General features: G+C 38.3%; 1 protein-coding gene across 3 annotated transcripts in view; it reads right to left on the bottom strand.

Moving 5' to 3' along the window:
* Window positions 1-3,388: 3,388 nt before the first annotated feature.
* The window catches only part of prkd1 (protein kinase D1), a 52,968-nt gene continuing 42,767 nt past the window's right edge, over window positions 3,389-13,589 (bottom strand). For all 3 annotated transcript variants that reach the window (XM_088087448.1, XM_088087446.1, XM_088087447.1), the window contains 2 exons: window positions 9,889-9,974; window positions 3,389-8,274 (listed from right to left, as the gene is read on the bottom strand). In XM_088087448.1, the coding sequence (XP_087943574.1) occupies window positions 8,041-8,274; window positions 9,889-9,974 (320 nt within the window). In that variant the 3' untranslated portion in view covers window positions 3,389-8,040. The remainder of the gene's footprint in view (window positions 8,275-9,888; window positions 9,975-13,589) is intronic.

Here is a 13,589-nt window from a genome sequence, read left to right on the forward strand (position 1 = left end):
TACAGTTGTACCTGTCTGAACTATGCTTCAGTGCCTCCATGATCTCCGGTGTTACTACTCTTTGCTGCTGTAACCTGAAGCTTTCAGAATATGTCCACAAATACAAAACGAACGTAGAGTATCGTAACGTTAAGCATAAATGAGCCCTTATGGGACAACATATGACCTCAGAAACACAGGAAATATCCCAGTTAGTGGTCAGTGTTTAACAAAAGGACACTGACAGAATCAAACTTGTGACCTTTCACACACAGTTCAGTCTATAGTCCTAAATTTAACTCAGAAATATGTGCATCTTAACTATTTTACAATCCTGATTGAAAAAAAAAAATCCTTAAAGGATTGTCTGGAGATACTCAACCCCAAATAATAAGATAAAACTTACTTTCTGAAATATGTAGTTAAAATTTTACTAAAGGTGATAAGAATACTAAAGGTGATATAAATCAGCATTTTGGGAAACACTCCCGTGCCCTTTGCTGAGAATCAGTTCTCGTATTTTTATGTTAATTGGAAGTTGGAGTCCGGACACTGTTAGCTTAGCTTAGCACAGACTAAGCTAAGCTAAGGGGGAAACAGCTAGCCTGGCTTTGTCCAATGGTTAAAAGAAGAAATAAAATGACTCACTGATAAAGTATAATTTTTATGTAATTGGAAAAAAAAAACAAAAATGTAAAATTATCAAGTTCTGCGGGGTTATGTGCTGGGAGCGGTGACCGACTTCGTCTTGTCCTCACCATGACGTTTCCACGAAACCAGCAAAGACTCCTGCAGGATAGTCAATTCTCCAGTGTTTTCGGAGAAATGATAAACACTAAAAACTAATTGTCTGATTATAATATCTGTTTTTTCCTTGGTGAGAACAGTCTAATCTAAGAAGCCCTTCGAGTGCTCAGTGGTGGCTCTGATGTCTCCGTGACATTTAAACAAAAGATAAACTGACTTTTGTACAAAAAATGACTTGAAATACAATAATCTTTGTTCTCAAGTTGGTTCGAAGGCATATTAACATTACATAATGACATTACCAGCTTTGTGTAGTTGTCCCCTTACAGCTCTAAACACATTCAAATACAAATAAAAAGACATAAATGAAGTCAAACTCTCACTATGTAGTGTATTTGATTCAAATATTACCTGACCACATGTCGCTGTTAGTTTCCTGTGTCCTCTGAGTCTTAAAAGAAAAAGCTTTTTGTATACTGAAAATTACGGTTACCCGCTCACCTGATAAAACCTTAACCAATGCATCCTCAGAGAAACGTTTAGTATGACATCCTACGAGTTAATGCTCTATAACAGGCGTTATGCACTTAACGTAAAGACACACTGACGTAAAGTTACGGAGGTTAGATTTCTGCCACTCTACCCTAAAATGACAGATCTTTTGTTTGACGAAACAGCGTTCTACAGAGCGGTGAAGTGATGAGTCCTGAAACGCAGAGGTCCGTTAGCGTTTTTGCACTTCCAGTTCCCTCTTCTCAAAGTCTTCAAAGGTTTTCTGTGAAATGCCTTAAAAAAGGTGTGTGGTAACACAGGCTGAAGATATTTTTGTTCTGCAACATAAAATGCGTCTGTATAAAATCCAATTTTTGAACTTTTAAGGTTTTACACGTCTTAAAACAGGCGGTTGCTAACAAGTGGTTAAATGGGACTACAGTGTTTATCGGGGACGTTAGTCGTCATTACACTGACACAGAAACTCATTCAACCCATCCGCCGCCTTTACAGCTTTTTTAGAGTCGCGCTCGATCTTGTAGATGTTTTTCGATTGTGTACGCTAAATCAAATCAGAAGATTTGGGGTGGTGACATTTAAGTCGTGCAACCATGGTGTTCTTGATTTATAGCCTAACAATAGCTTTTTGCTTCCGTTGATTTCATTTACACTTCAAAACACACAAAAGTGGAGTTTATCTGTGAAGATTATCACGCTGAACAAAACCTTTTCGTATCAGAAACTTGTGTTTGTCACAGAGCTTATTTTTGTCAATAATCAAAAATCCCACAAAGTTTTTGATGAGGGAACCAGTGCGATGCTAACTGCCTGGCTGGCCCAAAAAATACGTCATCCCTTCACCGCTCTGTTTTTACACATATTAACTAAAAGTGTAGTGAATCATACATTCACTTCATTTGGCACAAACATGCTGTTTTGACCACACTCTGACACTCTGGATACTCTGGATAACCAAAGGGTGCATTTTAACAGCGTTTCATACTTAACAATGGTCCTGTTTGTGCCAGACTGACTCCGGCATTCAGAGCATTTCTGAACGTCACACCTTAAAATGACTCAGAATCACACACTCCCAAACACCGTGGAAAAGTCCCGTATTTCGTGATCTATCCATCACCCTCCTCCAACCTCCCTCCTTAACAAGACTGCTTTCCTCTTTATTTTTTAACCTTTGTCAGTACTAGGGATGAAACGTCTCACTCAGCTCACGATTCCATACAATTCACGATATTGGGTTATGATACTTTTTTTTTTTTTAATACAAAGTGAGATTACAGAAAACTTATGACTGAAAAATACTCTGTTAATTATTTCACACAAAAATTATACAAAATACTGCATCTGCTCTCCTTTTCTATGTCAAATTAAAGGATCCCTTTTATTTCTGTGGTAGGGAAAGCAGAAAGGGCGTGTTTGAAGAACTAAGTTGGTCATTTCCCACTCGTGGCTGATAAATTGGACTCTTTTTTTGGGTCGCAGCTTGTCAGTGTGGTTTGACCATATAGTTTTTCTTTTCTTTCTTTTTTTTTGGCTGTGTAGTCGTTGTTAAGGAGTAACGTGATTAGGCGGGGCTGACCGGAGCTCCTCGCCATGATGCCGGCTCACATGCTGCATCATGTTAGTTGTACTGTTTTGTGTAGTTCAACACCCTCTGTCAATATCTGCAGACTGTTTTTGTCTTTTCTCTTCTGTCTTCTCGCCTTTATTACTTTCTGTCTTGAGGAAGCTCAAATGCCGCCACACTTCGGATATGAAACTGCAGGTTGCATCTTCTAGTTCAATATCAACTGTCACGGAGCTTTTGCTTCGTCTTATTTACATTTGCGAGCTGTCTCTAGCCTCTGACACGTACGACGTTGAACACGTAGTGATGTGGCACATCGAGCAAGCGAAGTCAAAAGTAGATTACACCGTGTGCTGTTTAAAAAGAGTATCAAGGTTCATTTTTCATCTCACTGATTTGAATCTCAGATATTTTGTATCGATTTTTAACTGCCCCCCGATGCATCGTTACGTCCCTAGTCAGCACTTTGGTAACATGGTCACAGCCTTGCAAAGTACGTGGGTGACACAAATCACCGGATCATGATTACCAAGGATATGTCCAAATTTTGGTGCATTGCGTTTCGTAGAAAAAATGGTACACGTGAACAGCCTGCCCTTTTATTTTCCCCTTTCCTCCTTCATACCTTCAGTAGCAGACTGTAGTTGCATGAATGGAAAACCTGCAGCTCCACCGGTCATCTATAGCTTCTTTAAAATAAATAACAAACACCACTGTGAACATTTACACAAGTATTTCAACAAATTGACCTCTTTACAGAGAAACATTTCTGTTCCAGGTGAAGCTGAAATGTCAGAGAAGACAAAAAGCATCGATTAGCGAGAGAGAGAGGCACGAAGAAGACAAGGCCATGAAGGCTTCAGAGAAACAGCCCTTATTTTTCAGATCTGTGGCAGTATCATAATGATATAATAACCCTGATACATGCTGTTCCCCTTTGTGTCTGTACGGGAGAAGCTCAAAACGCGGCAGCTCAACTCTGCCTTGCTTATCGGTAAACAGACGTCTTGTAGAGCACGACGGGAGGCCTTTTCTGAACCATTACTGTCCACCGAGCAGCACAAAGGCCAATAAACTATAAACTTTTAAAATTAATTTTCAGTAATCATTACAGCCGCCCACCATGCGCCTGGTGAAAACGACTGTAGGAGGAAAAATTATGACATTTTGAATGCTCAAGTGCCAAAGTATCAAAAGATTTGGGAAAAAAAAGCTTTGAAGTCATGTTTTATGATGTGAGTTTAAAAAAAACATTAAAATGTTCTCAGTTTTTACTGCATAGAAGCCAGAAATACAGCGAGACAGATGGGGATGTACTTGTAATTAATGAGCTTCATTTTTTAAAAATGCTTTTACATTTTTTCTCTGTTCATCAAAAACAACGTAACAAGTGATGGGCCAAGAAGTTTACTAATGAACAGGGTTCTCATGGTCATGGAGAACCTGGAGAAGTCATGGAATTCCACAATCTCATTTTCCAGACCAGGAAAAGAAAATCATGGAATTAGTAAAATCCTTTAAAGTTTGGGAAAAGTTTTGCTTTGTGTTTTGAAAATAGTTAGAGTAATTTTGGATAACCTTCTATGTTACTTGACATAACAGAAATGTATTTTCTGCAGCTGCTGACGTACCGCAGCTCTAATATGCATCAATTCATCTGTTTTTATTTTTACCATCACCATGCCGTCATGTTTATCATCATGTCTTTGTTGTTTCACCTTCAACCAAAAAATCCTTCCACCAGATCAAAAAAACATCAGTTTCACTGTATTTGGCAGCGTAGAAAGATACAAACATTCTGGGAAGAGTTATAATTTAAATTTTTTTTTTGTTTGTTTTTTCCTTTTATACTTTTATAATATAGTAAAATTAATTGTTTTGTAATGTTTTACTAATTTCTTGCTATTTTTTGGGCCATTTCTTGTCGCCATTTTTCCATGTTTTTGAAATAAATCAAGCCAAATTACTCAGGTTTCAAATCTTTTTAAGAATCATACATTATGTGCAAAAAAATTAAAGAAAGAAAATGTTGAAGCTGAGGCTTGGGCCTGTATCCAGCAAAACAAAACTACAGTGAAAATGAACAAACATTTATAGACGTTGGATTGCTTTATGCTTAAAAAATGTCTTGCACTTTCATGGAAAAACCTGGACAGACCAAGCGTGCATCAACGGGTAAAACTGATGTTATCAAACCCTCCTTTATAACGAATAACTTATAAATTAAAATGCAGGTATGCTGTACATTGTGTATAGATTACCATTTTAATATATGAGGAGCAATTTGTTTTTATTTTATTTTATTTTTTTATTTTTCTTTCTTTTGTTCTGTAATATGACACAACTACATGTTGTTACGTGTTACATGATTTAAAAAATATTTTAAAACATGGAAAATGAAAATAAAAATATTGTGGAAAAAAATGCAAATTACGTGATGGGACTGACATTTTTACCTGAATGTGCACATTATCAGAACTTCAAAAGAATTTTGAAATTTTCCAAAACGTAGAAAATCCAAAAGGCTAACTCGGCTAAATTTTGGGATAAACTTTCCAAAAGCTGATCACGGCCTTGAATTTCTATCCCGTGCAAAGCTTGAACAGCGTGTATTTGGGTTTTTTGCACAGTAAAATGCTGAAAAACAACATTCGATCCGTTTACAGAAGATGTTAACGTAGCGTTCAGCTGAAAACAATACACCACATGATGTGAGTTCATTTTATAAAATACAATTTTTTCATTCTTATTGTTAAAAATCAAAATGAAGTTAGTCACTTAAAGACTTTGGACGTTTTTTTTGTTTTTAAACAATAGCTGGCACAGAAATAGGAGCTCTGCTACTGTTGACTCCCTGCGGTTCACACAGGGTTAAATTAAAATACAACCAAAATTCAAAGACAAAATGAATCTGCGGTGATGCTTGTTGGGTAGCTGTGTTGATACAGTGTTCGGACAAATAAACTCAGATAAATACTGGCCGAGCAAAGTTTTTTTTGTGTTTTTTTTGTTGGTGTTTGTTGGCACATTTTTTGTTCGTTTGAGGATTTTCATTCCAAAATGCTACATATCCATTTTCAGAAAACTAATACGCACCTGAAACATGAAGTACTCCACCATCATAGTGACCTGTGTTTTCTCACGGACGCAGCTGGTTTTATTTATGAAGAACTTTTGGATATCCCTTTTTGGAATGAAACCCCTGACATTTCATCGCTCCCCTACAAAAGGAAAACACCTGGAGCGACATCTGTGAGGCGTCCTTCATAGAGTTTAAATTCTATAAACATAAAACAGGTACAGCTTTAACCCTTTAACACCTGGATCGACATCAGTTTCATTCAGATGTCTTTTACTAGCATTTAAGCCTCTGAAATCTGAGAAAATCTGTCCGATTTCTTTCAGAAACAGAGAAAAAACATCATGTGAAACTTGGCAAAAAAAACGTGGTGACAAGGAAATGATCTGATCATTCGCTCGGCAGGATTACTAGACAAGATTTTTTTTTTAAAATAGACAAAATGTCCAGAGAATTATATGAATTATGTTTAAAAGTAAAGAAAAAAAACATAATTTTAGCAGCATTTTCTTGTGTTTATTTATTTTTACTTTTCTCTTTCTCTTTCATACTTTCAGGTAATTTTCTTGAGATTTTAACTAATTTCTTGCTATTTTTTGGGCCATTTTTGTGAAGTTGCTCGTCGCCATTTTCCCATTTTCCTCAGGTTTCAAAGCGTTAAAAATTATATATTACATGCAAAAAAATAAAGAAAAACTATGTTGAAGCTGAACATTGAAGACGTTTCTTGTAGTTTTAGAGCTCAACAATTCTTTTCCTTTGTTGATTTATGTAAACATTTTTTCATTGATTGAGCATTTAAGGTTTAGCCTACAACAGCTCAAATCTCAAAGAAATTTGAAGAATCTAAAATTATGGACATGCTTTAATAAGTTTATTATAATAATGATCTGCCTCTTTGTTTCCTGATTTACTGAATTAAATGCCGTGGCTCGTTTTCCATAACTTGAACATAATCATCTGTGCAAAGTCTCGTACAAAACGATGATTACACAAGAGGCACAAACGTGTTTTTCCAAAATTGAAATGAAAGCTGCCCGTAGCGTCTTTCTGATTGTCTGAAAGTGCGACTTTAAACCTCCACGCTGAGGACTCTGGAAGTGCATTACAACCACCAAAGAAAAAATATTATGACCAAATCTGAAAAGCCCATCTCAAATTTCCTAATTAAAAGGTCAGAATCTTGATATCTATTTATTTCATTAGATTTCGTTATACGACAAAAGGAAATTATGACACAATTATCTTAGAAATTATAAGATAAGAACACTGTAGAGGAAATAGATCTTGAAATTATCAGTAATAATTGGTAGAGATTGTTTGGTAGTGACGAGGTACGGGGACAAATGATATTTGTTTAAAATAGCCAAAACAAATATATAAAAAAACTGTAAGTTTACGTCATACTTATGAAAAAGGATCACGTAATGATCTGGGGACTCGTTTTATCTTCTGATTTAGCGTTTCATACTTTGATCTCGTAATTGTGAACTTTTTTGTAGCTAAGCTTTATGATCACTTTAATTGAATTTGCTTATTTATCAACGTTCATTTGTAACGATCAGCACAAGTGAATAAACTGAGCGTGAGGCTTGTACTTAATAAAAAAGGATCTTATTATTTTCTTGCAAGAGATATTTATACCTACAAGATCTCGTAACTGTGAGAAACGTGTTTTGTGTTTACGAGGTATGATCACCAATATTCATTCATTTGGGAAAAAAAGCTCATGTAATTATTTTACAAAACAAGGGATAATTATGTGATAAAGTAATCAAAAGATCCTAACCCTGTAATATAGTAAATAAAAGAATTTTCTTTATCTCTACATCGAAACAAGGACTTATTATTTATGATCTCATAAATACAATCTTTTAAGGACAAAACAACCATGTTAACGAGACGAGACTCCTGCTGAAGCAGCTAGCAGAGATATGTTTCTCATTATTATGAGATATATTAAATTAAGTCATAATTATGAGATTTATTTTTCCTTTCGTTAATGCAGTGCGCTTTCTTAGAAGTGAGTGTGTTTACATCTTAAGCTCCCTCATATCCTTCAAAAATCAATCATTATTTGGTTTGATTGTAAATCTAAATTTGTGTTTTCATTGATTTTGTGCTTTTCTTTTGTTAGCTGCGGTTTGTTTCCTCGTCCTCAGAGTTCACTGACCCTCTCGCTCAGGGTCTCCAGCTCCTCCTCGCGCTCCTGGTAATGCTCCATCATCTGAACGCTGTCGCCGCGGGGCGGACCGTTGACGAGGTGCGACGGGTAGTCGAGGCCGCTGAGCTGGGCGTGGTGATGCCAGCGCAGGTCGTCGCTCTCGTGCGTGATGTAGCGCTCGTTCATGCGGGACTCGAGGTTCCTCAGGTCCAACCACATCTGGTAGTCCTGGTGGAGAAAACATACGTGTTACAAGTTTTTATTCTGTGGAAGTTTTTGAATTTGAGAGTTTTGTTTTAAAAATTCAAATATTTTGTTCGGGGAAACTAAGGATCAAGATCTTTACGATTATGGTTTAATTCCCTGCCTTCTATGTGAACCGCCCATCGCTGAGTACGTTATTACTATTTTGACAGCGGTCATAGCGGTGGTACGATGGAATATCTTATGAAGTAGTATGTGGTGTAAAAAGTTCAAGAACTGTCAAAGACAGTTTAAAATTAAGAGCGCTAAATTAAATCAGAATTAACGATTTGGGGTGGTGACGTTGTGGTGCGACCACGATGTAGCTGGTTTACAGCTTTTTAATAGTGAAATAAATTTTCCTTGATAGAAACATGAGACGTAGTCGATAGAATGTCAGTAGAACTCATTCCAGCCATATTTTGACAGACAACACGAACAACCAATGATAATAAGAATAGAGCTGCAGCAAACCAAAGTCAAACAGCTGAGTGTTTGACAGCCACAGCATTTCATCATGGCGGATCAAACAGCTGATGGTCCGACAGCAGCGCAGTGAGACAGACAAACAGCGCAGCTTCTCTGATGACATGTTGTGGACTGATCTAGCAGCGCAGCAGTTTGAAATGCAGCATAATACAGTGTGTGTAGTACTGGCAGAGTGAAACCATGGCAACACGGGTGAAATCAAAGCAATTTATGCCTTTTATAATCGGTTCTATTTATTGACCAAAAACTTTTTTATCTGAATTACCTGTATGACGCCATAAGTCCCATTATCGCGCTGATAATTATCGGTCTCGATAATTATCGTGCATCCCTACTTATGATATCTTCATATCTCACTTAGGAGTCAGAGGGAACCTTTCAGCTTGACAGAAATACTAATCTGATGTATATCGTGATATATATCGATATCGACTGATATGAAAAAGCATATTGTGATAAGACTTTATTCCATATTGCCCAGCCCTATCTGTAAGTATCATAAACTTGTGTTCGTCACAGAGATAATTTTTGGCAATCGAAAAATCAAAATCAAAAATCCCATTCAAAAATCCCAGGAGGTTTTTGACGAGGGAGACAGTGCGATGCTAACTCAGGCTGGCCCACAAAAATACTTCATCCCTTCATCTCTGTATTTCTGTTTTTTAGGACTCAGTCCTGGGTTCTCTATAGGGGGAGGAAAAGGCTCAAACTATACAAGAATTGACTTTTCACACAAAACTTTCTGAAAACCTTTCACAGCAAAATATTGAATCCAAGACCAAAACACAAAATACATCAAACGTCAAAAAACTTAAAACAGAATTTGGACGATCTGTGTTTCCTGCTCTAATTGGGTTAATCCAAGCCAACCCTTGACTTTCAGTCTTGATCCAGTACATTTACTTCAGTCTGGTATTTTTTGTTAAAACTTACTGTTATATTCCTTCCTCTAACATCTTGTCTGTCCTTTTTCGGTGTAGCTGTTACCATAATGTTAACGTTCTTGGCTGTGAGGTATTCTGGTGACTCTGCTGGAAACCTGCACCACACTTTCTATGTTTTATCTCTTTAACTCTTATTTAACATTTTTGGAAATGCAAAAAGTCCTACCTGTAACCAGGGGTGACTGAGAGTCTTGTCCACGCTGTATCTTTTCCTCATCTTCACCTGCAGCAGGTTGTTAATCAGGTCAATTGCTGAAACGAAGGAAGACAAGAAAAAGAAAGGAAAGAAAGAAAGAAAGAAGCAAAAGTAAGACAGAAGAAGTGATGAGTAAGTAAAGTTCGAGGTAGAGCAGCAGAGGGAGGGATGAATCAGGACGAGGAGGACGAGGAGGAGGAGGAGGATGTCGGGTTGGGGCCCCCCCTGCAGTGAGGGGCCAGTCGGGGCTAATGAGCAAAGCTAACATGATGTTAACATTTCTTCAGGGGTCAGCGGTCTGAACAGCTCCAGGACCCCGGGCCCCTCAGGTCTACGGGGGCCTCCATCGCTTGGTATTATGCACATGAATGGACCAGCACATGAATACCCCCCGAATCTGTCCGTCTAACTCCCTTTCCAAGAACTGCCCGGACTCTCGCTGCTTCTCAAGGGTTTTTTTTCTCCCCTCCCTAATTCCTCTTTCTCTGAGGAGTCACGTGACCCACCTTTAATCTGAGCTTCTTTCTTTTCAGGGGGCCAGAGGATGGCGACGTCAGTCTGTCCAACAGCAGCTCAGAGGACCATACTGATAAGTCTATTTAGACAGTTTACGAACATCTTTCTGAGAGTTTTGGTCATTTTTATCTTTAGAAAATCTGTTTTTGTTTGAGCAGAATGTGATCAGATTTAATTTCTTTATTGTATCCTGCATGCATCTGCCTTTGTGAAGTTTGTCCACTCTCATCCTGGGTTATCTTTGAGCATGTCCTCTGTAGACACACCACCAAGAATGGTAATCAGCCGGTTTTACTGATCTTTTCCTTCTTGATTCAATAATGACAAATATGCAGAAATAAAAACAGTATAATCCGGACACAAAATGTATTTTACACTATTTTCAAAGGAGGATGAAATAATTACAACTTTCATTTAGTCAATGTCCCCAAAACGTTGCTGAGTTTGTTGAATACCCTTTTCTACCTAAATTGGCCTTCATGAGTAGATTACTTCACCACTGCTAATAGACCAAAGGGTCATGCCTTTCTCTTTTCTTCTAGTATGTCATTTTGAACCCCAGAAAACAGGTTAGTCAACAGCAGAAAGCAGCACGGAGACCTGCGACAATGTAACGGTGGTTACATCTATTTTAAATCTGTTACTTATTCAGTCTCATTTAAACTTCGTGCAGATTACTTTTTTATCAGTGTTGGAGAGCTGCTTGGATAGTGACGGATGGTATCTTATGTTGGCACGTCGCTGCATTGTGTCTGAAAAGAGTTGAAAATTACTACATCCACCTGGGTGTCGTATTTTCAATCACTGACAGTTGGAGTCAACATTTATGAAAAGCCATGAACACCGCAGAGTCGTGGTTTTTTGTTACCTTTACCATTGCATAAAGCGTTTCAAAGGTCATCAAAAACTTGGAAAAAATAGGATTAGGGAAAAGAGGCACATGGTGAAGTGAAAAAAACTAAACAAAAAAACATCACATTTGGACAGGAAGTGAACACAGCACTCCTGCATGAAAGTCCAGGGCTTGTTGGATTTATCCACTGCCTCTGCCGCACACCCGACTGCCAAATAGGGACCTTTGTGCTCCTTATATTACATTGGTACTGGAAGCATTTCAACCCGACACCGTCCACCAGCATATCATGGGGACATGACAAGTTCTGTCTGTTCGTGTTCTCGACTGACACCGTCCATCTGTGCATCATGCTGCTGTGGCAGGTGCCGTCTGGCGGCGTATACTAACACCACAAACAGTTCAGTCCGCAACTATTGTCAGTTGATGCCACTTGACAGAATACAGCTGCAGAAGGTGGTCTTTGGCATCTGGGTTTTACGCCAAAATCACTGCAAAAGAGGCAGTATTTGAAGATTTCAGAGTAAGAGAAGGCTTGTGGAACCACTCCATGCCATCCATATCTGCAAGTTTACAAGAAACATGCAAACATGGACGAAATTAAGGTCGATTACAGACAGAAGGCTCCATTCGTCTCTGAATCTAACATTTTATCATAAATAAGCTCTTTTATGTTGTTAATGGTCATGGATATTTTATCATCTGACATGGAAAAGTTTTGAAATTTTGTCCATGAAAATCCCTGTAAATAACATCTGTTAGTAAAAAGGAGTTTCTACAACCTGAAAGCCTCAGAGACCTTTCAGATTTGACTGGACCAAGCTGTGGATGATAAACTTTCTAAAAGCAGTGGATCTGAAGTGCACATGGAGTCATTCAGAAACACTGATTATACTTCACTGCTATCAAACTGTCATGTGGCATTTTTTGTGCCGGAAGCTGCGTTTTATGCAGTCAATATTCACAGATCATAAAACAAAATAACGTCTTTCTCCCAGTGTCTCCATTATGAAACTTGAATCGCGTTTGTGGGCAGAGGAAAAAGCGAGTTCAATAACAGAATCCATTTGAAGTGTCTTCTTTTAAAGTGATCTTTGAAAATGCAGATTTGTTGACGCACTCGCAGATTTATTCGTGACATTTAATCCTCCTGCGACTGACAGAAAACAACTTTTTTGCAACATTTGTTTGGAGCTGCAGCTGAAGTCGCTGTGGCGGGATGAGGAGGTGGAGGGGAGGTTAAGAGCACTTCGGGGATCCGGGCCGAGGAGCGAGTGAGTCAGGCTGATTTAAATCTGTCTCGTAGTCAACAGGACGGCTCCAGCCAACAGGCACGACGGACGCATTTAGAGACAATGACGACAACAACATGAGTCACGCGCCAGCGAAGACTTGAAGGACGTTTATCACACTGCAGCAGGAGGAAATAAAAACCCGCACTGATGTTTGAGGACCAAAAGAAAAATAACCGCAGAGTCACACCGAGGTGAAACACAGCGTTCATCTGTAATCGTGGTGTTATGGGGGATGTTCACACTATTTATATTTGTTGGTAGAGGAGGGCTGATACATGCTGTCATTACAAAACCACCTCTGCAGGCAGGTGTTTACAGAAACATCAGCAGTGTTTTCATCAGGATCCTGGTTTTAATCACATTCAATACGGCGTTTACAGAATAAGAGAAACCTGACCTTTTTATATTGTTTACATGATCAAAACAGCATTTATGTTTCTGATTCAAAGAGGTTTTTTTCTTTTGTTTTTCCTCATTTTTTTTAATCATTTTTTTTAAACCAGATATACAATAAAGTTGTCTTGAATCTTGAATTTTCTGGCAGGTCAGTTAATTCAATGTAATATTTTATGTAGGATAGGCATATAAAAGCATCATGCTTCTGCCATTACCTTTTCGGTCATTACCACCATGTTATTTACATTATGCTGTTAATGCTAAAATGTTTATACTTATTGTTCATAAGAGACTATATTGTAATTACTTTTTGACCCTGCTGTGTTGTGTGTGATGACTGAGTCGGTTATTTTTGGGGCCCTATAAGCACACTCACGCTCCTATATGATGTTGTTCCCAGCAGCATTATTACCTGACGCTCTTGTGTGCACGCTGCATGTGGACGTACCTGGTGCCCTCCGTTCATCCGCCAGCATACAGTAACAACGCCACCCGTTCTGCACAACCGTGTTCTCAACTGGCACCATCCAGCTGTGTTCTGGTTGGACACGGACGGTGGCTGCAAGAACTCACCAATCTTTTAAGCGGTTATGTCTTAAGCCAATGCTCTC

This window comes from Plectropomus leopardus, chromosome 14, assembly GCF_026936395.1.
Source record: "Plectropomus leopardus strain MGB_pleo_1.0 chromosome 14, ASM2693639v1, whole genome shotgun sequence".
Lineage (NCBI taxonomy): Eukaryota > Metazoa > Chordata > Actinopteri > Perciformes > Serranidae > Plectropomus > Plectropomus leopardus.